Here is a 25,836-nt window from a genome sequence, read left to right as displayed (position 1 = left end):
AGACATCACAAACATTTCTTCTAGGTATGAAATACATTGCTATGACATATAGCTAACACATTGATCTTTGATGATGCCATAGTAGATGTCTGGTTTAATACGTCAGTATTTCTCAACTAATGGGTCAAAATAGATAGAATATGTGGCGTTGAAAATAGTATTACGATACGTGTCAAATAAAATTTTTCTTCAAACACTTCATTTTCTGTCAGCCTCTCAGAACATACATCATTGTTCTAATAAAATTCTAACAAATAGAATCTTTTTCAATACTAAATGTAATAGAGGTGGAAAATAGAACAGTTTTGTTTTCAACAATAAGTCACAGGAATTTTATTGATGAATATTTTCAGAAGACTTTTGAAAGCAACAAAAAGTAGTTTGAAAAACTTTCTGAATTATCTAGTTTTAAAATCATAATCATCTGATCCCTCAAAACTTATTGAAGACCCAGGAAATATCTATTTACTTTAAAACAGTCAGAAATATTTTCAGAAGACAAATATGACAAGTAAGAGCAAGCCTTTTTGGTTTTCCTCTTATTCTGAGATTTAGTATTGACTCCAAACCTGGAACCCTAAACCTAAACACAAAGGTAATGACAACATTTATCAGTGTAAAATTATATTTCCAACATATTTTCAGTATGTCAATTTAACTTAAAAAATATAAAAGTAAAACACTTTGTGTTCCATAAATATTAATGGGCCTTTATCATAAGGGTATATATTAGATGGCATTCACATAGATGAGGACTACATCTCTCTGATTTGCAGAGGTGTCAATCAATTGCACTATAAATATCGGTGTAATAACAGACAGAAAATGATTGGTATGTCTTAAATATTGAGTATAAGAAAGCTGACAACTGGATTACAACAATCTGGTAAAACCAGATAAAACACGTTTGACTCTTGGTTGACTACTCTGGTTGCAAGATTTTATTATTTGTTTTTAATGCTAAATCTTGTTTATTTTCAATTATTTCATGCAATTTGGCATGCTTGGTTTGTGAAGTGTATTTTTTAATGAAGATTGAATGGAATGGCAAGAATTCAATTTAATATTCAAATGCAAATTTAATCTTATGCTCTTACACTAAATAGACTCCCACTTCTCTATAAGTCACACATCAAGGTTATTTTTATTTTTTTTCCTTGGTCTAGATTTCCTTTTTCAAAGATGACACTGTGGAAATATATCACAAGTCTCATGTGACAAAAGCAGCAACCAGTGAAAATGCTACCCAAAAGTAGTTTTATAAACGTTAGGCATATTTTCTCCTCTTTTACTAGGTTTATGTGGCAAAGTTAAGAAAGGTTAAAAAAAAACCAACAACAAATGCTGCACAGCAGTTGTGAGAGGGGGTAATTAAGAAAAAAATATGTCAGAAACAACCCTACAGACACCAAGGTCAGTGAAGAAGCAGATGCTCCAGGTGTTGGAGCAGAGATTCCTCTGTAGCTTGTGGAGAGGACCATGGTGATGCAGGTTGTCTCCTTGCAGCCCATGAAGGACCATGTTGGAATAAATATCCTTTCTGCAGACTGTGAAGGAAGACACAGGGCTGCAGCAGGTGGATGTGCCCTGAAAGAAGCTGCCACCTGGGGAGAGCCCATGCAGGGGCAGGCTCCTGGCAAGAGCTGCAGCCCATGGGGTCCCACATTGGAGCAGACCAATAATTTCCCCCAAGTCAAGTCTGTTTTGCCCATGATGGTATTGGGTAAGTCATTTCCCTGTCTTTATCTTAACTCACAAGCTCTTTAACTGCATTTTCTTGCCCTGTGTGACTAAGGAAGTAGAGAGTAAAGGTGTCTTGGTGGGCACCTGGCAGCCAGCCAAGATTAACCCACTATACCTATTATACAGGAAAGAATTATCTCCAATATCTTCCATAGAAACTTCCTCTAGCGAAAAGTTTCCAAGGAACTTAGGACCTTGAAAAATCTGTACAGGTTTCAACCTCTAGCTTGTAATTCTTAAAATTCCATTTATGCCTCAAAAAAAGTATCAGGATATATACCACAATCACAGTTATCACAGTTATCTAAACATTTGGAAACTGTACCAGAATAACCAACAACATAGTCTGTTTAGCTTCACACAGCGTGCATGAAAAACAAGAATAAAAAGTAGAAAATAACATTATTATAAATAACTTATTTAATGAAGAAGAAACTACAAATATTTTCAGTGTAAAAAGTAATAGATTTTCACACAAATGTCCCTCTCAAAAGCTATGCCTTTATGACAAAGTAGTAGAAGAGCTAAGCAGGGCCTGTAGGTGTAGGCCTTAGCTCTACACCTGAGAGACACAATGTCAGCATAGCTATTCAGTTTCCATTACAGAAATGTATATTTAGAACTAGCTTGAGTAGCTGTTTAACAGCCTACTGTGTTTATATTTATTATTATACAAACACTGATTTATATACTTGTCTTTTCCTGCATTTTTGTGCATTTATTGTTAACTTTTGTTATTATTTGGAGTGTGGCCAATAGAAATAAGGACAAGTCAGCCTCTGTTTTAGCTAGTCCAACTATTCAGTTGTCTGAATGGCTCATTAAACCACTGACAGTCAGAAATACATTCATAATATATATTAAGATATTCTTACTTAAACTGGAATTTGGCTAATCCCAAACCAAGGGCACAATGTGCTTTCCTAAATGTGTTCTCAAACTCTTTGCAAATATAGTTCCTGTAGGACCTGATGGCAGGATAAAAAAATGTTCTCTCCCCACACAACACCAACCAAAAATTTCTCGAGACTTAACAGTTTTCTACGCAATGTGTTATGTATGCTAAAAATCCATTGCGTGTATGCAAAGAGAGCTTTCTAAAGAAGGATTATGCATCTTAATTCCAACGGAACTCCCAGATTTAATCTGTAGCATAAACCCCCAAATAAATAGTACAAATGTAAATGATAAGCCAAACACATTTAAGTGCAAAAACTTATAGAAGCATACTTCATCCATCAGTTAAAACCTAGCTACTCTTCTGAAGTATACTCTTTACTTCAAGTGTTGTAATACAAATGCTGATTAGGCCACAATTGCCTGGTAACGGGTAGTTTCACTCCTTAAAAAAAAAAAAAAAGTTTAGCAAAATTCTGCCTCTGACACCTACTGGAATTTATGAGAACTTGTCAATTTAATAGAAATCATATCAGACCTTAAATGGAAAAACGAATCTTGTACTAGCAAAGATTTTGCAATTTTTTTCTTTTTCTAGAAAGAGACCAAACTGGTTCAATCTGCGTGTATATTGTGTTGTTTTGTCCTAGTTCTTCCCACAGTTTATTTGTCATAATGCATACTTACGCACCACACATGCTTTATTCTACCCTCCTGCTTAACTTTCCAACTCCTACCAATTAGCACGTTAGTTCTCAAACTACTACTTCTACCTAAGACTAATTGCCCTCAGACAATATTCCTCAACAAGTCTCACTTCCTAGATCCACAAGTCCATCCACAAACTTAAATCCAGTTTAAGGATTCCACATTCTTACTTTCTGAATTTTCCTCTTATTAGAGAATTCCATAGCTTTCCTATATGGAGATGTCTCCAGGCTCAAATTATCTAGTTTAGTTGACTACAGAGGATTTATCTTCCAGTCAACCAATAGCTCTGCAGACATCAACTAGACTAGCTTCTATCCCTTTGCCCATTTTGTATATTTTTTTTTCTATCTTACTGCCATGCAATGAAACAAAGTTGAACAGCTCTTAGTTTTCTGCTCCATATATAGATAGAACCCATCACTATGGAAAAATTAAACAAATAGGTCTTCAACATGAAAGCCTTAACCATGTCTATCTTTTCTACAATCTTGACCTTTCCTAAGATGATCATCACCAAATACATGATTAGTATTCTGTTTACTTGGCTAAGAAAAGGAACAGCAATCAAAACATCTCACTCAAAGCTTACCTTAGCTATTTAACAGTTTAATAAGAAACTTACATCAAGACTCATCAACCATATCCCACTACACAGATTTTAGCAATTTATGTTGAAGGAATAAGGTATTTAGTGCAAGTTAGATGGATTCACCGAAGTTTGTATTCAAAATATCCTCTAATAATTAAAGAATCACGTTGATCATTCTAAGCTGCTAAATTTACACAAGCCCACCTGCAAACACATGCACACACACACACACAGTTAATGGAACCCACAGGCTACTGATGTGGCAGTTTATCAAATGTAGCTGTAATGAAAGATAAATATTACAGGCAATTCGCACTTCATGAAAGGATAAAAGTGTCAGTGTGTAGGTACCAGTTTTACTGCAGGCCATAATCAGCAAGTAAACGAAAAGTGCAAATGTCTAAAAAGTTTATAGCCTTCTATGAAGGCCTCGTCTTGTCAGGTATTGATTTAGGTTTTTGGAGGACTTTGCCAGTGTTAAATGAAGTGAGTGTTTGTGAACTTAGAGGACATGTTTTACCTCTGCCAACACAAGTTGCCTCCAGCTAAATGAGAATTTGTTCACATTGCTTTAATATAAGGAAATGGAAGAAAGTGTTCCTTACACAACAATTTTCTTCTTAAACAGAGGGCAGTCCAGAGTGAATGTTTCATATTCTCCACCTTCTCCGCAAACGTGGACTCCGTATTTCTCAGAAAGCTAACACAAAAGGGAAATTTAAATATGTAAGCATTACTCTATTAAAGATATTTTGCATAAAATTTCAGTGTGTACTTTCTAAAAGACCACATATTAGAAGGCTGAAAAAAATTAAATATCACATAGAGGGTTCTTGACTTCTTTGTATGGCCCATCACAATGATCTAAGAATTATCAATGTGTTATATTTAAGTAGAACTGGCACTATAATGTTCAGATAAACAAATGAAATCCTAGTAATTCTTCCACAGTAGACAGGAAAGGTTGTTCAGACACCCAAATTTGGTTCTCTCTCTTTAGCATAGAGTTCACTTCTGTGACAATCTTGTACTATAAACCAATACAAGATGTAACACTTTACATAGAAGTATACAACAAATATAATTTTTGGCAACAGATTCAACAATTGCTTCTACATCTTGGTAAATATGCACTATTCCCCAATATTCTAACAAATAGAATCAACAGATTTTCTAATAGTGAAAAGTTAAAAAAAAAAAGTAGCGATATGTTATTTCGTTTCCAAATTGTACTGAATACACTGTCAGCATATAAATTTATAAATATTCCTGAAGATCTCAATATCCCACTAAAACACATAATTGTTTTTTACAATTAATTAATTAATTGTCCAATAAATTCAAAATAAGAGACGTGACTAGTTTAATTATTCAGTGCTCTATAAATGAGTAGCTGTAGAGCATGACCCAAAGTTCTTTTGCTTGAGTTGAGTGCACAACTGCTGTATAGTTTTCTCTGTAATTCTACATTAATATATTGTACCAATAGGTACATTAATATATTGTACCAAGCACCTGCACCATGCCCAGAGCATAGCAGCACCATCCCTTTTTCTGCAGAAAAAATTCCTATCCTGATCAGCAGATTGTATCATCTCAAAGTGTTCCAGCAGTAGCTGCTTCAAAACAAATCCTGTCCAGATTTTTTCATAAAAGAAAGCATTAGTTCATGACTACCTAAACTGCAGTCCTCAACCCAATGTCATTATTGGGAATATTTATTTAATCCCGTTATGCTTTCCCTTAGAGGAACAGATGCATAATATGATGCTTTTTCAGTTGAAGTAGGAACACTGTTCTCCACCACATGTAGGAGGACATGGTTGGAAAAAGTCTGACTGAGGGCTTTACAATAATCCAACATCTCTTGTTTGTCTATTTTTAGGTAAATAAGAGACTCCTAATTTTATATTGTAGGTTCAATTCTGCATGTGGTTATCAGAACCATGTGTAGCAATCCCATTTGATATATTCAAATGATACTGTATTTTTAGTATTGAAATTGAATGTATAGTTAGTGTTACTATACTCTAGAGTTTTCTCAAAGGTTTTTATTTTAAAAATTTGAAGAATATTTACAGCTTCAGCCATCACCTTAGCTAAAAAGAAAATTAAAAGCATGAAAGACAAGTTTGAAATACATGAAACTTTTTGTCATACAATTAAAGACCAAATTTTAAATTTAAGAAATTAAACAAAAGGCCTGAGTCCTCTTCAACTTTTATTTTGAAGGAAAGTATAAGTGCTCTGAGAAGACAATTCCTAAGTAATACTCTACGTGACCTTCTATTGGAAAAATCTCAATCTCTTTTGCAAGACATATTAGATGATGTTTTGAATGTATTGTTATCCGAGACATTTTTCATTTCCCTTTCACATTTTCATTTAAAGAAAAGTAACTGGAGAAAAACTTTAATCAAGTGCTCATTAAAAAATTGCACTCCTGGCATAAGAGAGAACTTCATCTGTCAACAGTGGCAAAAAAATTTCCATAGGACAAATATATCAAGAATAATTAATGTTGATGCAATAAGAATGGACAGTCTACAAAACAGTTAGTCAAAACCTTTTATTCTTCTTGCTGTAGCTTCCACTGGCAGGGGAAAAAAAGGAAGGAAGGAAGGAAGGAAGGAAGGAAGGAAGGAAGGAAGGAAGGAAGGAAGGAAGGAAGGAAGGAAGGAAGGAAGGAAGGAAGGAAGGAACAACAAAAATAAACAAAACTCTGAGGTAAAATGGAAGAGAAAACTGGACAAGATCTTTGTACCAGTAACCTTTTCCACAGGGAACACAAGAAATGACTGTTTACAAGCCATTTTTAAAATTGGCAGGTTTGCTTGTAAACTTCAGAGCCTAGAATAATTATTGCCTATTTAACATCAAATACTCAAAAGATGTGAGACTCTTTCCTGCCTTTGTTGTGGGAAATCCCTTTTTTCAGTGTCACTGACTTTAAGACTGTACTTGACACCAATCACATAAGATGCTAAAGGATTTTCACTTGCCCCTGTCAACAGGAGCTGAGGATATTCAGCACCTCATAGAAAGATACCTAATGTTCATTTTCTAAAGAAGTGAGCAGTATTTTAAAGATGCCATCAACGACATCAGAACTTTGCCTTTTAATCATTTGTTTACATTTTTCAGAAATTGTTTTGCAAGTTGGACAGTACATTCATAATAATATAGCAACTTAGACTAATCTCTATTTTGTTATGCTAAATCTGCCTTTTAGTTCAGATAAGCCAGAAATTTAAAAATTACACAACTAAAAATGCAAGTCCAATTTGAAATCTGAAAGAATTATACAGTGAAAACAATTTCTACACTATTCAAAATCCATCTTAACTCAAATACACAAAGTGTAAGTCCAAATATTACCCAATGAACAGTCTTTTCTGACATTGGAAATGAAACAGGAGTAAAGTTGACTTTCTCACTGATGTTGAATAATCAAAGATAGAATATCTGAATGCTAGTGCTTCTTGTTTCAAGTGAAAACTTTTTCCCCAGACAGAAATTGTAACAGCTAGTAAATTCTCTGTAATTACAGAAATGTTCTTTACATCAAGAAGTACTCGACAACTTCTAAGACAAGCACACAGATGACTAAACAATTTCTTACTGTCTATTATAGAGACAGAAGTACAGACAAATATTACAATAATATACATTTAACATTCTATTCATGGATTTCAAGGAGTCTGTAAGAAGTCTCTGAGATTTGTCAGGTTGCCAACAAATTCTTTAGTGTAAAACCTACAGTTTAGGTTCCCATGTATATGGGAAACAGTGGTACATGGAACAATACAGTAATTTAGGAATTATGCTGCAACCATTCATCGATAACTAATCAAAGACAATAATCAAAAATAATTTAGAACAAAAATAATTCAAGAACCTTCATTGCCACTGTTCTGAGCCAGTAAAATTCACCCCTGAAAAAAGTATGGGTTGTACTCAAACCTCCTGTATATAGTCAGAAAAAAAAAAAAAAAAAAAGCAAAATTAATTCCAAGTTTTTTCCACTCAATACAATCAGAAGACCAGAAATTTAAGCGACTATGTATTGTTTCCAAAGTTAAATAATTGATTGGATGAAAGCAGAGTTTCCCCTCCCACTCTTTCCATTAATATTGACACTTGTTTTATAATGTCTCAGATAAAATAGCTACTTCATGCTTATTTCCTGTATGTCTAACAGACAAATTACAATGTGATATAAATTGATTTTGATTTTATTGTTAGTTCCTTAAGGTAACCTATTAGAATAAAATAAGTTTATATCATGCAGTCTCAACTCCTGATCTTAGTAACAGAGAAGCGGAACTTTAACTTTCACATGCTAAAATGTAAAGAAGGATGTTTCCATGAAATCCCAGATCAAAATAAGTTGCGTGACTTGATACAGAACATGTTACAGTAGTATATCAAAGACCCTGTTATACTCAGAGGCATTTTTCTGGTCACTGAAGTAACGAACATATAAACTGGCTTTCAACAAAACTCAAGAACAGGTAAAACACTATTTAATTTTTTTTTATACAGAACAGCAGAAATTCACACAAACTTGCATGCCACACTAGCAAAAATGCTACAAGGAAAAATCTTACACCCTGCTGAATATAAAACTACTTTATTGACATCTAAAATGATTTTAAGATAACCCAGAAGAGAATCCCACTGTCTACCAGAATTTCTGGTGTTGAAGACTTCACTGGGTTGTGAAAGAATGTGTCAAATCATTAACCTAAGCTTTTCTCTACAGTCTATAGCTAATGATTTGATTTCATTAGGCCTTTACTGGATAAGTATCCAGTAAAAACAATATATTTGCACTTACTTTATCTGTCACAGCATGCATACATACAGAAGAAAGTTACATGAACAAACATCAGCAATGCAGTCTCCGTCCAAAAAAACCTTGACAACCAGTTACAAACAGCGTCAGAATGTCTTATTACATTTAACCATTCTACCAAACTATTCTATGATACAGATATCATAGAATATGATATTCTATAGATATCTATATATCTATATAGATATATAGAATAGATACAGAATATATCTATATATATAGATATATATATATAGATATATAGAATATCATAGAATACCTTAAGATCATTGCTGTTCTATTTATTGGCATATCAATAAAAGATAAAAACTACAAAGGTGGGCTTTGAGAAATATTAAATCATGACAGTGAGAACTTCAATAAAATCAACTAATAAACAGTTTAGCCAAGTATCAGGAAGAATCTGAGTACTTTGGGATTTTTTAATTCATGATTTTCTTTTTTAAAGTGAATGATCAAATGGAAAAAAAAATAAGACAATCTGAGTGTCTTGAACATTCATTCTTCATAATTAGCTTTGCCAATTATCTATCCTTATGCCTCAAGCTATATAAATGACTAAGAAAATTAAGTTAAACAACAAGAAGTATTTTTAGGAATTGTTTTGTGCAAATTTAGATGGCTTAGGCTAATAAAGTTTACAGCAAAACTCTGTAAATAGCTAAACACAAAGAGTTGTGGGTTGTTAACTGTCTTGTGGACAAGAAATCAGTAAACTCTGTCACAAAACAACATACAAAAACACATTTTCAGGTCAATTATTCTCAAATTGTACTTAGCTCAATTTTTGATGCTTCTACCTCAAACCCAAAAGAGACTTACAAAATCTGGTCTTTTTATTCCTAGTTATATAATTTATCTTAAATATATATATATATCAGCACCACCTATAACCATTTTCCTGCTTTGAGGACTTTGTACGTAATTAACATGGTCAGATTGTGTAAAAAGGATATGAAACCTTCAGATGGAGACATTTTGTATTATCTATGATTTTGCCACATACATGCTTCACTGCAAAAGTATCTAAATTGCATGCAATTATTTAATTTTATCTTATTTACACGTGCTAATATTTTCTTAATATTGAAGCTTCTTGCCCTTATTCTGTTTTAAAGATGCTGGCAACAATTGTGAACTACCTTCAAAAGGAATGTTTTTCATACTGAAAGTGTTTATCAGAGGCCAATGTTCTCTGTACAATAAACGTTAGGTTAGGATCTAATTTCTCAAATAACTAAGTATTTTTGATCAAGTTAATTTTACAACTAGAAAGTGATGTTGCAGAAAGTCAATAACTTTGCCTGTATTCTTTCAGTAATACCTCCAAAAGATAAGGCTCCATTTGATCCAATGTTTTTCCTAGATGCTTATCTGGATCTAAACCTGGAGTGGAAAAAAGAAAAAAATGTGTTAAAATATGTTTTTAAAAGTACTATTATTATTATTATTTTTTAATTCTTTCTTTATGCTACATATCTCCCTAAGAAAATAATCCTACTGTATACTAAAATAAGTGTAATCCTAAGGAAAACAAACTTTGTCAGAATTGTCTCATCCTCTCTGGGCAAGTCATTTCCATGTTTGTGAAGAATAAGGCCAGTATCTTTTGCACTGCATGTCAATTAAAAAAGCTATCATTTTCCTTTATTCGAAATTTCAGTAACCAGTAAACATCTTGGTCCACAGTAATAAATAAATAAATAAATAAACTACACAGAAATAACCTTCCTAAGGCAGAAGTTACCTTTCTATATACATATTGAATTAAAATACTAGTTAATTTATTGTAGTTCCTGCAAGAGAGATACATAAATTATTGGAGGGGACACAGACTGCTTTCTGTAATAAAAACTCTTTTGTGTGTGTTACCCTTAATCTGTGTGTTACTTACAGAATGCCTTTAATGTTTTATCTTTTGATGTATTACAAAATATTCTGTAAGATGTCTACATTTTGATTTATTTTCCTAGATAAAAAGTAAGGCCTTTTAGAATTTGACAATTCTAATAACTTGCCTGTCTGCATTCCTGTCTTGGCTTCTTGCCTTTATGAGTTTTGCCAACTCATGGCTGTTACAGTGTCACTTCTCAGGAATAAAACAAATAATTGACGTTAATCAGTACTGGGATAAAAAAAGGCCAGGAAAAACTGTTTCAAGAGTAGGCATCCCAATCAGTCAGTAACCAAATTAACATCCTAGTTATGTTGGAGACTACGTGGTCAAAAGGTCTTAACACTCAGAGTAAGAAAGAAAACAGAATGATGACTTCTGACAGTGAAGGTACACTGGAAAATTTTCAGTGATCCCATTTTCTAGTGCTCATCGCAATGCTTGTCTATTTCTTCCTGCTGTAATGCTTTATATAATAATGGATATCATCAAAGAATTGCCACCAGAATGACTCCATTTAGAAGCAATTTCTGAAGCATGTACCTTGCAAAGCACTTTAGCTCATTGATGATGAAAGCTGTTACATAAATGTATGGCATACTATTATATGAAGTCTTTGCTGAGTTCAAATAGCTGATATGCCTTTTAATTTTTACAGTGATGGGCTTGGTATACTTAAATTTCTGTGAAACTAAAGCAAGTTAGAGTGAATGAGATTTCAAAACATTAATAAAGTTTTAAAATATTTCATTAAAGTGCATGAAAAATTCCCTTACTATCTGGGGAAACACTTTACAAACCACTCAATAATTAAAATGAAGGGGGTCAGTTTCTTCTCCATCTGTTTTTTCTTTTGGTATTGGTTTCTTGCTCTTTATTAACAGAATGAAAATGTGTTGCCACATATAAGATATGGATCATTGAGGTTTGTGAAAATTAATTCAAAAATATCTTCATTTCAATAGATTTACTTTGCTCTGAAAAGTAAAAAACTTTTTTTCAAAACAATAAATTCAAAACTCCCACTATTTTCCATACTGCATCAGACCAACAGTGCATCTATTAATCTGCTATATAATGGAGCAAATAGGCAAATAATGGAAATGTTCAAGAAAAATGTTATTCTTGAGATATATACATATATGTATATCTAAATATATGTATTATTAGATGTGGTTATAAGCACTGACTAACCCCATATGGGATATTGGTTTATCTCATTCTTCTGATATATATCTCATCTATGTTGGCACAAACCATATATATATTTCATACCTCTATTCTTTGCTGTAAACTTATTTATAAAGAACTATAAATACAGAATACAACACACAAGACATAAGAAAATACAGAAGAGACCTTATCAATCTAAGTTTGGGGATGAACACTTTGAAGATTTACAAAATCAACAACTTATGCTCTTAATTTTGAAAACTAAATATATGAAGTAGTCAGCTACTTCTCTCAACATCTTCATTTCACAGGTACTATTTTTCTTGCTTGCTATTTTTAAACTTTTGCAATGATTTGCTGTAGCTGGAGAACCTTTTCTCCACTGTGGACAGAGTTAATTTACATCTATGCATGCTAATTTAGAAACTCAAGGTAGATTATACTCTTCAATTTACAGTGACCATGAAGCACATGAAGTGAAGCTATCATATCAACTTCATTAAAAATAGAACAGAAGCATTTGTGGTATATGCTGTGGTGAAAGCTGATCTTGTCTACAGTGAACAATTCCAACGACTCTGGTGGTATCTTCCAATTAATACCAGTTTAGCATTATGTCCTTGATTTTAATAGGACAGGTATTAGTTAAACATTCTGTAATGAATACCATATTATATTAGTCATTAGAAATTTAGATTAACATTCTCCATTAATATCATTACTTTTCTTATAAATTCAGTCCCTTTCCTTAATAAAGCTAATTGTTTTCCTTTAAATTTAAACTAAGGGTTTACATTAGAAACAAGTGAGAAAGGAAAGTTGAAAAATAAACATTTACTAACATACTATGCTCTCACAACTTGTCTTTGATATGAAGAAAAATATGCCTACTGTTTAGCCCCCAATTAATACAAAACAATAATGAAAAATAAGCTATTACACAAATACTACAGAAATACAAATAAATGGCCTGTGTATGGCAAAATGGGTAAAACTCTACAGTACTATACCTACATGAAAATCTGTCAAACTACAAGGTACCCTTTCTACTTGTTAGTAGCATTCTATTTTTTGGATGGATTATCTTTCTTTTGAAAAACATAATTTCCTTTAGCTTCCAATATGTTTGTATTGTGAATGAATAGAAACCATCTTCTAAAGGCGTCAAGAACAATGTAAGCTGTAATTTGCAGAACCAGTAGTCCACATCCAGATAATGGTGTGCATGTATAGACAAAGCCATAGGTCTACTGCTACTATCATTTTAATAAGTTATTTTACCATATTTATAGAACAACAAATATAAATCTGCTCCTACTTCGCATGTTTCTCACTATATAAAGAAGTAGATTGATCCAGATTCTTAAAATGATTTAGAGTGCAAAGAAAAACAATATATTATAAAGCATTAGTACATTCCATTTAACTACATCCTCCAGACTTCTCCATGAAACTAGCTGTGAAGAAAGCTGAATGGGTAGATAAACCAACAACAAGGTCCAGGGCCTGGATGACTATGTAGAATTAAGAAATTAATTAGGAAGAGAACTGTAATTTGCAGCACTGACATCGATTTTACTTAACTTGCATGTATCAATGAGAAGCAATTACAATTCAATTAAAATATTCTCTTTTATTACTTTACTGACTGACCTTGAAGTTAATGCCTGTTTTATTTAATTGCATCATCTATGAATAAATGTTAACCCTAGAATGTTATGCCCCATTATTCCCAATGCCTTTTAGCTCCCCAACTGAATTACATCTGTCAATTTATTATGTGCTGTCATGAAAGCAAGTGGGACTTTATTTCTTTGAGATAGACCAGTATGTGATGAAAGATTTGATAATGCTGTTTTTAACAGTACCCAGTAAAACAAATTGTGCTCTCACCTCCCTTTTATTACAAAATCAGTACATGATAGCACAAATGGTATAATCACTTCAAAGTAATGTCTAGTCCATCTGTAATTCCTGATAAATCCACTGACAGGAACAGAACTCCTTCTTACACCTATCACGAATGGTTGCAGAACTCATGCACACAGCCACAAGACAAATGCTGGACAGAACCACACCAATGTACAGATGGGGGCAGAAATTCAGGGCTTTGCTCTGTAGTGAAAAAAAATGTATCAAAGAACATTACTGAAAGGCATTCCACTGGTGCTGTGCATTAATGTTAAGTAACACAAGAAAACCATGAATTAAATGGTCCACTTTCTTCACACATATTAGAGTAACAGTCTTTAACTTTGAAGGACAACTACCTGATATTACTTCTATTTATCATGACAATTCAAAAAAAAAAAAAGAAATCAAGTTCCATTTTTCATGCCATAACATTTGGCTAACAAAAATATATATTTTAAAGCCTCAACTTACTCAGAAAGTGTTTTTATGCATGTTCATAATTTTAAAATATTCTTGATTTTAAAGAAAGCATTTTAATACAAAAAGCCTATTTTCACCTCAAGTTAGTAAAAATGTTGAGAAAATAATGACTCATAATTATTACTTATAAGAAATTTTGCTACATAATTGGTTCAGTGTAGCACTCAGAAAAAATCTCTAATAGAACAGACTACAACACTGCTTTTGAAAGTTAAATCCTATACTTAAAATGTGTCTTTTTTTCCTTTAAGTAAACAATATTGATTTTTATGAAGGTGGATTAAGTACTGTTTTAACGACAAAGAATCAGAGTATGTTTATAATAGCACAGGAAAAGCCTACACAAACCAAAAAGCTACTAGTTGGTAAAGCAGGTTTACTCTGTAGGAATACGCAAATGTCAGATACCCTTCATATTGCAGGAATGCAACTCCCACAGAGATAATAATGCACTGTAAATATACACCTTAAATTAAATTGCCTGGAGGTAAATTATTCCTGGTATAATATTTAGCTTTTATTTCAATAAAAACTTGGGAAGGATGTGAACTTTCTGTCTGGCAGAATAAATAACAGGTTCATAGTTGATTCTTCATCATAACTTTCATACACGAAAGGTTGTATAACAATGGCAAAACAGATGGAGGCCATGAATTTCCATTTCCAAAACATCAAAAAAAAAAAAAAGTAAAAGCTGCAAAATTTTCATATAAAAATGAAGGAAAGAAAATACCTACTGGTTATTAGCCCCACCTTTAAAAGATTTAAGGTGAATATACTTTAAATTTATTGTATAAAAGAGCAAAAATCATGCAGTATCATCGTGTGCCTTCTTCTATTTTATTGGGATAATTTAACCAGTGTGGAAATAGTACTGGGATGGAATCTGCAAGGTTAGTGGTAAAGTTAGAAGTTAACCTTGAAGGTTGGTTCTAGCAACCAACTGTTCCCAGTACAATTTATTAAGGATCATGGTTAATCTTCCTGTTTTCTAAACTAGGTTACTCTGCTGTCATCAAATTTTAGAATTCCAAGAAGTAAAAGGCTCTGTAACTCATACCAGGCCATGTAAATTTTATCTGTAATGTCTTGTGATTTCTTAACATCAAAGTTATTTGTATCTAGTTACATCCAGAATTCAAAGCAGTTTAGCTCTACCATTTCAGTAAGAGAAACCTCAATAAGTCTTTGAACAAATTTTGTATTGTTTCATCAAATAACAGTACAATATTTTCAGATACTTGTACAACTCGGAAATGTCCATAGTTTAAAAATAGATTGTGGAAGAATTGTTTAAAAACAGTATTAAACTGTTGTTCTCAAATCCATTTTTCCTCTCATCTTTCAAAACAAGACCACATACAGCAAATGGTTCAGCACACTAGAAATACTGCCCCAACCAATTTCCTCTCAGGAATTTCAATGGACTTCAGAGACATTACACTTTGCATTCATACAGCTAAAACATATGACTTTCCCATTATAAATCTGTTTTCAGAGTATTTAAATTTGGAATCCTGAAATGTTTTGAGTAGAATTATTTTAGATCCAGTGTATAAGACACCTTTTGTTTATTAATCTATTTCATTCAAAGAATTCAGCCATTGTAACACCTCAGTTTGGTTAAAAATGATGTGCTTTTTTGTCCCTGTTAAAAGATTCTGGTATTTCTGTGCTTTGAACAGTAGTAGCATGATTAAGGGATTACAATTTGATTTTGTGGCATGTGCAAGTTCTAAAATTTGTGTCCATGTCATTACGTTCATCCCCATGCAGACGTTATAAATCTTTAAAAAAAAAAAGTCACAGCTGACAAATAGATCAATAGAGACTTCTGACAGAACAAACCAGTAGATCACTCACAAAAGGGTAAAAGTCAGAGCAGAAATAAACAATCAGAAATAAATCAGAAATAAAGAATGTTAATAATAACAAAGCAAAAATAAACAATCTTGTCCTAAAACTAGAACTTGTAGGGGCATGGAAAACAAAACATCTATGGCTCTAAGAATACACACACATCTTAAAGGGTTTGAGCTTAAGCTTTGTTTCAGCATAGAAATCTGTATAGTAATTGTGAATTCAGAACTTAAATCTTACAAACCATCAAAGAGCAGCAAGTAACACTTGAGTTTTAACAAAACACCATCTCCCCCTTCTGCTTTTAATTCTGTTAAGCTTATTTTTGTTTTTGACACCTTTTCCTAAGCTCATTTTATTCCACTACTTTTCAACTCGAAGTTCTGACTATTGTCCTGTCTCCTTCATTAGAACCCATACTTCCTTTTTTTTTTCACTTTAAAAGCGTAATAGTCCATTCTTAGCCCATTTCTGCCTTTTCACTATTTCTTTAGATGATCTGATCTCAAATTGCAAAGTGATCCTTCCACTCTAAAGCTGTCTCTCTTCAATTTTCTCTGTCTCTGACATCTCCTTAAGAATGCAATGCACTCAAAGTCAACTCTCAATTACTTTGTATTTTCAGGCACATTCACTTTCCCACTCTTCCTTCTAACTCTTGTTATCTTTTACTACTGAAAATATCGACACTCTCCCCAGTCTTGCCAATCTTTAGCCTACATGGCAAAGAAGGAATCATATTTTATCTCTTATTTCTAGATCCACTCATGCAAACGGTCACAGACTCATCTCTTCTTTACCATATGATTTTAAAACATTTATTTTAACTCATGTATTAAAAGCTCCTTCTGAAACCTCATCTTACATTGTTATCTGTCATTCATATACAAATATGAGGGCATACAACATTCCAAATGCAAAGAATATTTTCTTTCCGTATTATTTCCAAAACTTTTCACTTAAAGTCTTTCCCTCATGAAAAAAACAAAAAAACAAAAAAACAAACAAACCTCAGCTAAAATTACTCCTGTGGTTTTGTGGTTTCAAAATTTCAAGCCCTTTTATTCAATGTCTGGTGAACAAAAAGATGTGGCATCTTTTTATTGTCAATAACATGAATGATGAAGGCACAGACATATGTATTAGGGAACGTGCCTAAGGCAAAAATGCCAATACTCTAAAGGAGAAATTAAGTTTTGGAAGCATTGTTTGAAAGTTCAATGACAGTGGCATGTCAGGAAACAAGGATTAGAAAAAGGGGGAAAAGACTAATAAGAAAACGTTTCTAAAAGTGCATGCTAGGTATTAATTTCATTTGCCAAATCTGTAAACTGAACAGGTACAGTAACAAAAATGCATTAGAAATTATCATATATGTATACAAGATAATAATTAAACCTTTTTCAGGAATGATTTTTCTAATAAAAGTTTAAGGCTACTTTTCAGAATACATTATTTGTAACAGAGTTGACAGTCATTAAAATTTTTGAGATATTTGAAAAATGTTTTTTGCCGCTTTGTGCTCCAATTCAAATTATGATAAACAAGTCTTTCACATTAAGTAAAAAAAAAAAAAAAGAAAATATCAAGAAAAAAGGTTGTAAATACTGTCATAGATTCCATTATCAGATTTATGTTCTGATTTTGATTGAAACACTGAAGAAGCTTTTATTTTTTTTCTCCCAGTTTCTCAAGTAAACACTGTTCACTTATCCTCATAAAAACTTACTGAAGGTAAATATTCCTCTTAAAACATCAAGGAAAATATAATTGTTGAGAACAAATTACTCTTACGAGCATAACAAAAATAATTTCAACTATATTTACAGAAATGAAAGTTGTCGTATTTCAAAATGTGTAATGGCACTTAAGTTTTAGTGTCAATTTTCAACAAGGTGTAGGTATAGTTAATTATGTAAGCAAAGTAAAACTAAGTAAAACTTGATTCTCAATTTTTAGTGAAGACCATGATGTGAGAAACCCTAAGATTCCTCCCAAACCTTACTCCTTTTTTAATTTCTACTGAAGTTATTACACTTCGTGATGCAGTAGAAGTTATTTGTTTCAGAACCTGGTACAATTAAGAGCAGTACATAAAGTTACCTAAAAGTTGAATCTGTTATATGTGGACTCTACAAGTTAATTATTGCTCTAACCCATACAATGTATCCACAGACCAAGGATATCAAAAACACATCTTATGGTTATGCTATACTGCACACTCTCACACAAACAATGGAATACTGGAATTTCAGGTGCACATAAAGACAGTAACAACAGTTTCTACTTTAGCTGTTACTGAATAACCTCATTCTAACCTTCTGTTATTTCCACTGAAGAGATATATGTCAAATACAGAAGCATGCATCACACAGGCATCTGCAGCGGGAAGGTGGCACGGAAGACAGACATTCGTAAGAATTACTCTTTTTTTTATTCCTTACATTTGCTGTTAGATCATGGAATGTTCTTCTCTCAGCATTAAAGCCACAGAGATACACTCTAAAGGAAAGCAAGCTGATCTACATATAGATCAACAGAAGGCACATGAGGAAGGCCTGCTAACAATACTTCTTTTGCATGTAAGTGAGAGCAATTGGTATTCCATCTGGAAAAGCATACTACTCTGAGATAGAAAACTGTTGCCACTGGCAAAGTTTGTGGTATTAATTTGTAATGGTGGATTTAGGAAAATAAACTAATGCTCATTTACTTGCATAATTATGTGTTTTCTACATAAAATGACAGACTTTTACCTTGCCAATACTAGCACTGAGTTAATGGAAAACAGGACAAGGCAGGTGTACAACTATGCCAGCGCTGATGAATGTCAAGCTCAAGTTACAGATTTGCTTCTTGTATTAACATCTGTAGGACGTACCATCTAATGCATCATCCTTCAGACTATTAAATCTGTTATTTTAAATATTTTCATTGCAGTTTAGCTTTGATTATTAATCTAAAAGGCAAAAAGTTAAACTGTATGTTAGCTTCTTTGCCACTTGATATGTTAAACAGTCTTCATACCTTAAATCCTCTTTAATAAGGCATGCAATTATTAAAGCATTACAGAATGGCCCCAGAGCACACAAGCTCCATTAAATTTGCTTACATCTAATTACATTTGCCTGAGGCAGGTGAGAAATTGACTCTGATAAGATCTTTCTTTTACCTGTAGCCAAAAATATAAAAAGGAAAAAAAAAATCTCACAGTGATTTTCTATCTAATTGCTATCTACAAGTATTTTTGGTATTCGCTTCTTAAACAAATAGCCAACAAAGGACTCTTTGTGCACTAACTGGTCCATTTTAAGCCTTTTTTTTTTTTTTTTAAGGTTGCAGAATATAAAAGAAAAGCTTATCTTGCTTCAGGGATAAGGCAATGATATCTGCTTGTGAAATAGTTGCATCTATTATTTATATCATATGCTTCCTTAATATACTCCACCTATATTTTAAATAGTATTTACTTGTTCCATTTTGGGGCTGTTGTTTGTTTTTCCTGGTTATTTCCCTTTAGTTATACAAATAAATGAAAACAACCTACATTTAATGAAAAATAATTCTGATTGGATAAAGCATGTTGCATATTCTTGTAGACATCCATTTTTTCTTCACCGCCGTAAGGAATGTAAGCATTTTTTTTTTTCCCTAAAATAGATATACTTTACCTGGTCTGAAAACTGAACTCCTTTAAAAAATGTTTATTTTTTCCAATTAAAACTAACAAACAAACAAACAAACAACAGTGTAATGTAGAAAAGACTCCTATGTATTTGTAACTGGCTTTACATGAATTCAGGCAAATATTATCTTATGTCACTTGTTATCTCTAAGTGAATGAGGGAACACCATATTTCTAATCATTCTAATCCCACTAATCTATAGATGCTATGAGAAAAATACAGCAAGGCTATCATAACCATAATACAAAAAAGTGGTCAGAAGCAATATCACCTAAAGAGAAGCAGGTTTAAAAAAATAAAAAATTATTATTTTTTTAAAGTCATAGAATTCACCTAAGTGTAAATGGATTATAATTCAATTCTTGGTCAGTATTTCAGTAGAAATAACTTTTTTATAAAGCAGTCCTTTAAAGAAGATGGACAGACATTAGGAATTTAATGTGAAAGTTGCCCAAATAAGCCATCCATAAGACTTCTAAGGTTATGCAACACATTTTTAGACATACTGCTTTAGCCACCAAAGCATTATACTAGCCATTCTGCAGTGCAATGGGCCACAAATCTTCAGTCAGCCCAAAAAACAAGAGGTACTCTGGTCACGTTTTACATGTATGCTTAAAACATCATATGATACTCATAAATGAAAAACTGCATAGGAGCCTGAAATGAATGTATCATACCGTTTATACGCTTTTCATGGTTATAAAATGTCATTCAGTAGGATTTCCTATAAAACTTCACTTGAATTCAACTTTAATCAATAAACAAGCTGATAATCTTTTAATTTGTTCCATTATACAAACCTCATATTACATACCTGATGATGAAAAAACGTTAATCTGCTACACAAAGAAACTACATTGTAAACAATTGTTTCTTTAAAGAAGAAAATGAAAAACTATTGCTGTTTGCTATATGCTCCATGAATTCAAAGTGTTTTTATACAAAATGTTTTGGTCTCATATAATTACATCTTGTTTAATGTTAATTTGTTATATTTCTATTAAAACTTTCATGGTTGTTTTATAATATTGTCACCAGTCTGCATCATCTATAAATGACAATACTGTGAACCACTGAATTATGTGTGCATCTTCACTGCAAATCAGAACTAAAACAGAAAAAAAATAAAATTGAAAAAGGAATTTAATAACTATGCTATGAAGAATTACTTTACAGCTACTTTAAAGCTTTGTCCACTCTGAGAAAAGAATGAAATGTATATAGGCTGATTCAGACATTATGACTGTTATTTGGCCTTATGATTTTTTATTTTTTAATTTTATGTTTTAATTTTCTTCATGCTCATATTAACATTTCTTATTCAAAAATATAGAACAAAGTTCCTGTTTTTCTTTGTTATGTAGTGGACTTGCCCACTCAAGTTTTAGCAGAAATTATTACATAATTGAATACATACCAAAAGCTGCTACTTTTATGATTATGGCTTGAATGTTAGATGAAATCATTTCTTTAAGCAGTATCTCCTGCTTTCGACGCCAAAGATAAGCTAAAGGCTGAAGACTAAGCCTTCTGCATCTTAAAAACAAAATAAAAGAGGATGAAAGCCAAGCAACATACATTTAAACAGCATGATTAACTTAAATTTAAAGAAAGTAAGTTTCTATGATTTCCTATCATTACGTAATTTTCTTCTATAATTCAATTAAAATATTTAATTTAAAACTTGAAATGTAGGAATAGTAATCTCTAACATTAGTAAAAAAAAAAAAAAAAGACACCGTAATCTTGTTCTGATTACAGTTCACTTACATGTATATAAGATGTAACACATTGATGTAAACAGATTTGCCTGGGAACTTAAGTAAACCTTTAGGGATGCAAACCCATTAACACCTTAGGAAATGATCACTTTTTATGAACACAGCTAAGGCAACAGTTACTCCTCTGGTAACCATGGCACATGTCACTAGTACATGTTGAATTTGTTACTCAACAAAACTGATTTGGATCCATACCCAAGGAAAAGAGTAATTTGGAAAAACGTATGTAGCTTGAGATACAAAGTAAAAAGTTGACAGTGTAAATTTAATTATGTTTTGATAATATCATACTTAGCATTTGAAGTATAGCAGTATAGCACTTGATTATCATAGTAGAGAATCACTCATTTGCACTACCAATTGTTAACTGTTCTGCAAATTGTCAAGTATCATCAGTTGGCAATAAAACGTGTAATGCTTAGATCCTGGAAAATTTAAAAACATTAAAAAAATTTAAAAACTATAGGCCTAGATCAAATGATTCAAAAATACATTTATTTGACAATTGACACTGTTTGTCTAATATATGGGATTTCTCACTAGTATTAGTGTCAAGATTTTGTATTTAAATGCATGTTTAATGTTGACACCTAAATTCATAGTTACCACCTGTGTAATCTGACTGGTTTTGCTATTATTTTCATGTATTTTCACTGAGGGCACACAGTTGTGAAATTAAGAGAAATATTTTACAACTCTGCATGTGAAGTAGTTCATTTAGGTGTCTAACATTATCTACAAATTAGCTGAGTCCAAGCAACTGGAATGGTTTGTGTGTCCAGGTTTTGACTGGGACAATTTTCTTCCTAGTAGCTGCTATGGTGCTGTGTTTTGGATTTAGGATTAAAATAATGCTGATAACACATGAATGTTTTAGCTGTTGCAGAACAGTGCTTACAAGTCAAGGACTTTTCAGCTTCTCATGCAGCCAGCAAGGAGGCTGGGGGTGCACCTGAAGCTGGAAGAGGACAGAACCAGGACAGCTGACCCAGACTGGTCAAAGGGATATTCCATACCATATGGCATCTTGCTGAATGATAAAACGGGTTGGGGAGTTGGATGGGGCAGGGGCAGGTGCTGCTGGGGGTCTGGTTGGTAGGTGGAGAGCAATTGCATTCTGCATCACTTGTTTTATATAGTCCTTTATCACAATTATTGTTATTTTCCCTTCTTTTTCTGTCCTATTAAACTATCTTGTGTATCTCAATCCACAGGTTTTACCTTTTTTTTTTTTTGATTCTCTCACCATCACATTGTTGGGGCAGGAAGAGCAAGTGAATGGCAGTGTGGTACCTAGCTGCCTGCTAAAATAAAAAATCCAAAAATCTGGTATACTCTCTACTGGATTTTTACTAATACTATATACAAAACACATAGTTCCAGGGGAAAAAAAAAAAAATTAGCAAACTGAACTAATTAGGTATCAGAACATCTATGTTAATAAAGATTAATATTTTCTTACACATCTTCAACTCGAACTCTCTGGTAGTCAGAAAGAATAGCTCCCACAGATACAGCCTCCACTCCTTCTTTGTCCTGAAAGACAAGGAATAATAATAATAAATGCTGGCCTACACAATATTTTCAGTACACCTACAGAAGAATCAACCAGGAAATAAACATTGTCCCTGTACCCAGTACATGGAACTGAATGGGTTGCAATGCAGATCTTACAAAGAAAAGAGCAGCACAGCTGACTTATAACACGGTTATGACTCCAACAGAGTACTCTATTCTACCCAAGTACCATTCTACAAAATAAATTGTCAGCGTACCTAAAAAATACCAGACTTAACAGCTTGGTGTAGCATTTTCCTGAAATCCTGAAAATTATTTGCAGTTCTTCACTGTAACTGAGATGTCAGCTATCACCATATCTACAAATAAATATCACTAACATAAAATCATCAGCATAGGTTAAAATGTTAGCATCTATCACAATACACAGCACAAGAGCAAAATACACCAGAATGAGAACATTTGCAAGGAACTTAACATTACCTACAAATTCTGCTAAAAGTTTTTTCAAGACATTGTCTTTGGATTCCTGTTTTATTTCAGTTATTTAATCCAACCACTATTTATTCTCAACACATTGAGAATAAACGTGAAAATGCACACACTTAAAATACTGAAAAGCATGAGCTTTTGCCCTTTTAAGTGACTTGAGTCCCAACCAACATGCTGAATTTACATTGTTTCCTTAAATTCATTCTAGTTATAGTTTTGCTCTTTTAACCAACGTTGATCATAACTAAACAAAGAATCACCTTCAGGAGCTGCTCTGTTAGACAGCAACCCCATGAAGCTTCCAAAAAGACCATACCAAAAGTTTTTTAACTAAATACCTACATATGAATTTTGAAATCAAATCAGTCTTTGCCTGCCATGATACTGAACTACAAATTCACCTTCAGATTATCGATAAAATGATGCTGAAGGTGCTTTATACATAATTATATTATAAGGGAGAAAAACTAAAACATTTTATAACTTTGTGGTACATTTTCTTCCTCAATATTCTTCTTTTTCCATTAATTCTCATTTCATAGTTGCCTAATCAAATTCCCAATTTATTGATATCCATCTACACTTCCAATTTAAGAGTCAATGTATTTATCAAAATTCCTAGTTACAGTAATCTGATAATTTTATCACTGTTTATGTACATTTATGTACACATTTATGTACTACTACATGTCATTAATGGATATATCATTTAACACAAAATTTAATACCAAGTCATACAGGATTCAGCTTGATGCTTCTCATGTATTCAGACCTAAACTAACAATAAAAAATAATTCTACCTTATCTGTCACTAGTTCATTATCCACTTCCTGTATTATCATTACCTTCCAGTCAGCATTACTTCTACTTCTCTTCAAGCCTTCTATATAACGTTTCAAAGCACTTTTCAGAATAAAGATAAATCTTAGACCTTTCAATTTACTCAACATGATGATACATGTATATCAAAGTGTTCTGAACACTCTACACAATGTCAACTTCCACAAAAAATCTTTTTTTCTTTCTTTCTTTTTCAAACATTTGTCAGTATTAGCACCCTAAGGAAAATTAATCTGAATTACTAATTAGGTTCATTTAAATTCACAGTTAGCTTTTAAGTGAATTAAATATTAAGGCCAGTGAATAAAGCCATTCGGAATAAAGGTGTCCAAAAGAATATTAAATAATCTGTTTTAGAATTATTGGATTACCTTGTTTGATAATCTAATGGAGGAAAGATCTTTTTATATATAGGTTTGCTGTATGACAGGAATGAAGAATCACAACAGGAATCAAAAAACTGCTTATGTTCCGCACTATTCAATATGGAACTGCTCTTTTTCAAGAGTTCAATCTGCTGTTTTTTCCTACAGATCGTAAAAATATAAACACTAGCTCTTGGACTGAGTGTATATTTAGCTCTATCTTGAGTTCTTCACAACTCCAAATGAATAAGGAAAGCAATGACTATAGTACTTTCTATCTTACTAAACAAGCTATCAACAAAGAAATAACCAATCATATATTTTCTCAGTGAAATGGAAAATTCAAAAGATGGAAACAGTACGTCTGTTGGATCTACTTCTTCCTATCTGACAGCATAAAATAAAGAACCAATGCCATTCCTAAACCAGGACAGATAAAGAGCTGAAAAGTAAACAAACTGTGCAGCTACAGTTTCAACATTTAATGGCCATTAACCTCATTACTCCACATCCAGCCAAAACTTAGGCAAGAGCCTTTAAAGTGAATCACACTAAAGATGTCGATTGCCCTCACACCTCATAACATTAGTAACCTGCACAAAGTCTATTTATATGGATTGGTTGGTAAAATGTCTTCTGGAGACCAAAGTAAGCAACTGTGCACCAACTCCAATCCTTGAAATACCAATTGATAGCAGGTTAGTACTTGGTTGTTCACATGAACACCAGCAGTTCTATCTTACTACTGCAAACATACCTGGGACAACTCCTGTAGAGTACATCCAGACTATCAGATAGTGTATATAGATAAATATGTATGTATGTATATATATATGAAAACTGAACACCTATACAGGGAGAGAAGTATCTTCCTGCAGAAAGAAGAGTAGAACATCCCCCCACCCAAAACAAACAAACAAACAAACAAACAAACAAACAAAAAAAAACAATACCACTGCAGAAAACCATCTGTTTTTCTGTGACCACAAAACAGGCTAGGGACTTAGGGCTGGTGGGAAGGGAAAGGTAGAA

The 25,836-nt window shown here is 32.6% G+C and overlaps 1 protein-coding gene across 1 annotated transcript in view; it reads right to left on the bottom strand.

Moving 5' to 3' along the window:
* The window catches only part of DPH6 (diphthamine biosynthesis 6), a 195,633-nt gene that overhangs the window by 122,865 nt on the left and 46,932 nt on the right, over nt 1–25,836 (bottom strand). The window contains exons 4-7 of the mRNA XM_068684356.1: nt 23,052–23,125; nt 21,226–21,344; nt 10,123–10,184; nt 4,546–4,640 (exon numbers count right to left, since the gene is read on the bottom strand). Of these exons, the coding sequence (XP_068540457.1) occupies nt 4,546–4,640; nt 10,123–10,184; nt 21,226–21,344; nt 23,052–23,125 (350 nt within the window). The remainder of the gene's footprint in view (nt 1–4,545; nt 4,641–10,122; nt 10,185–21,225; nt 21,345–23,051; nt 23,126–25,836) is intronic.

The sequence above is a fragment of the Anas acuta genome, chromosome 5 (assembly GCF_963932015.1).
Source record: "Anas acuta chromosome 5, bAnaAcu1.1, whole genome shotgun sequence".
In the NCBI taxonomy this organism is placed as follows: Eukaryota; Metazoa; Chordata; class Aves; order Anseriformes; family Anatidae; genus Anas; species Anas acuta.
This window is presented reverse-complemented; position numbering and strand designations above follow the sequence as displayed.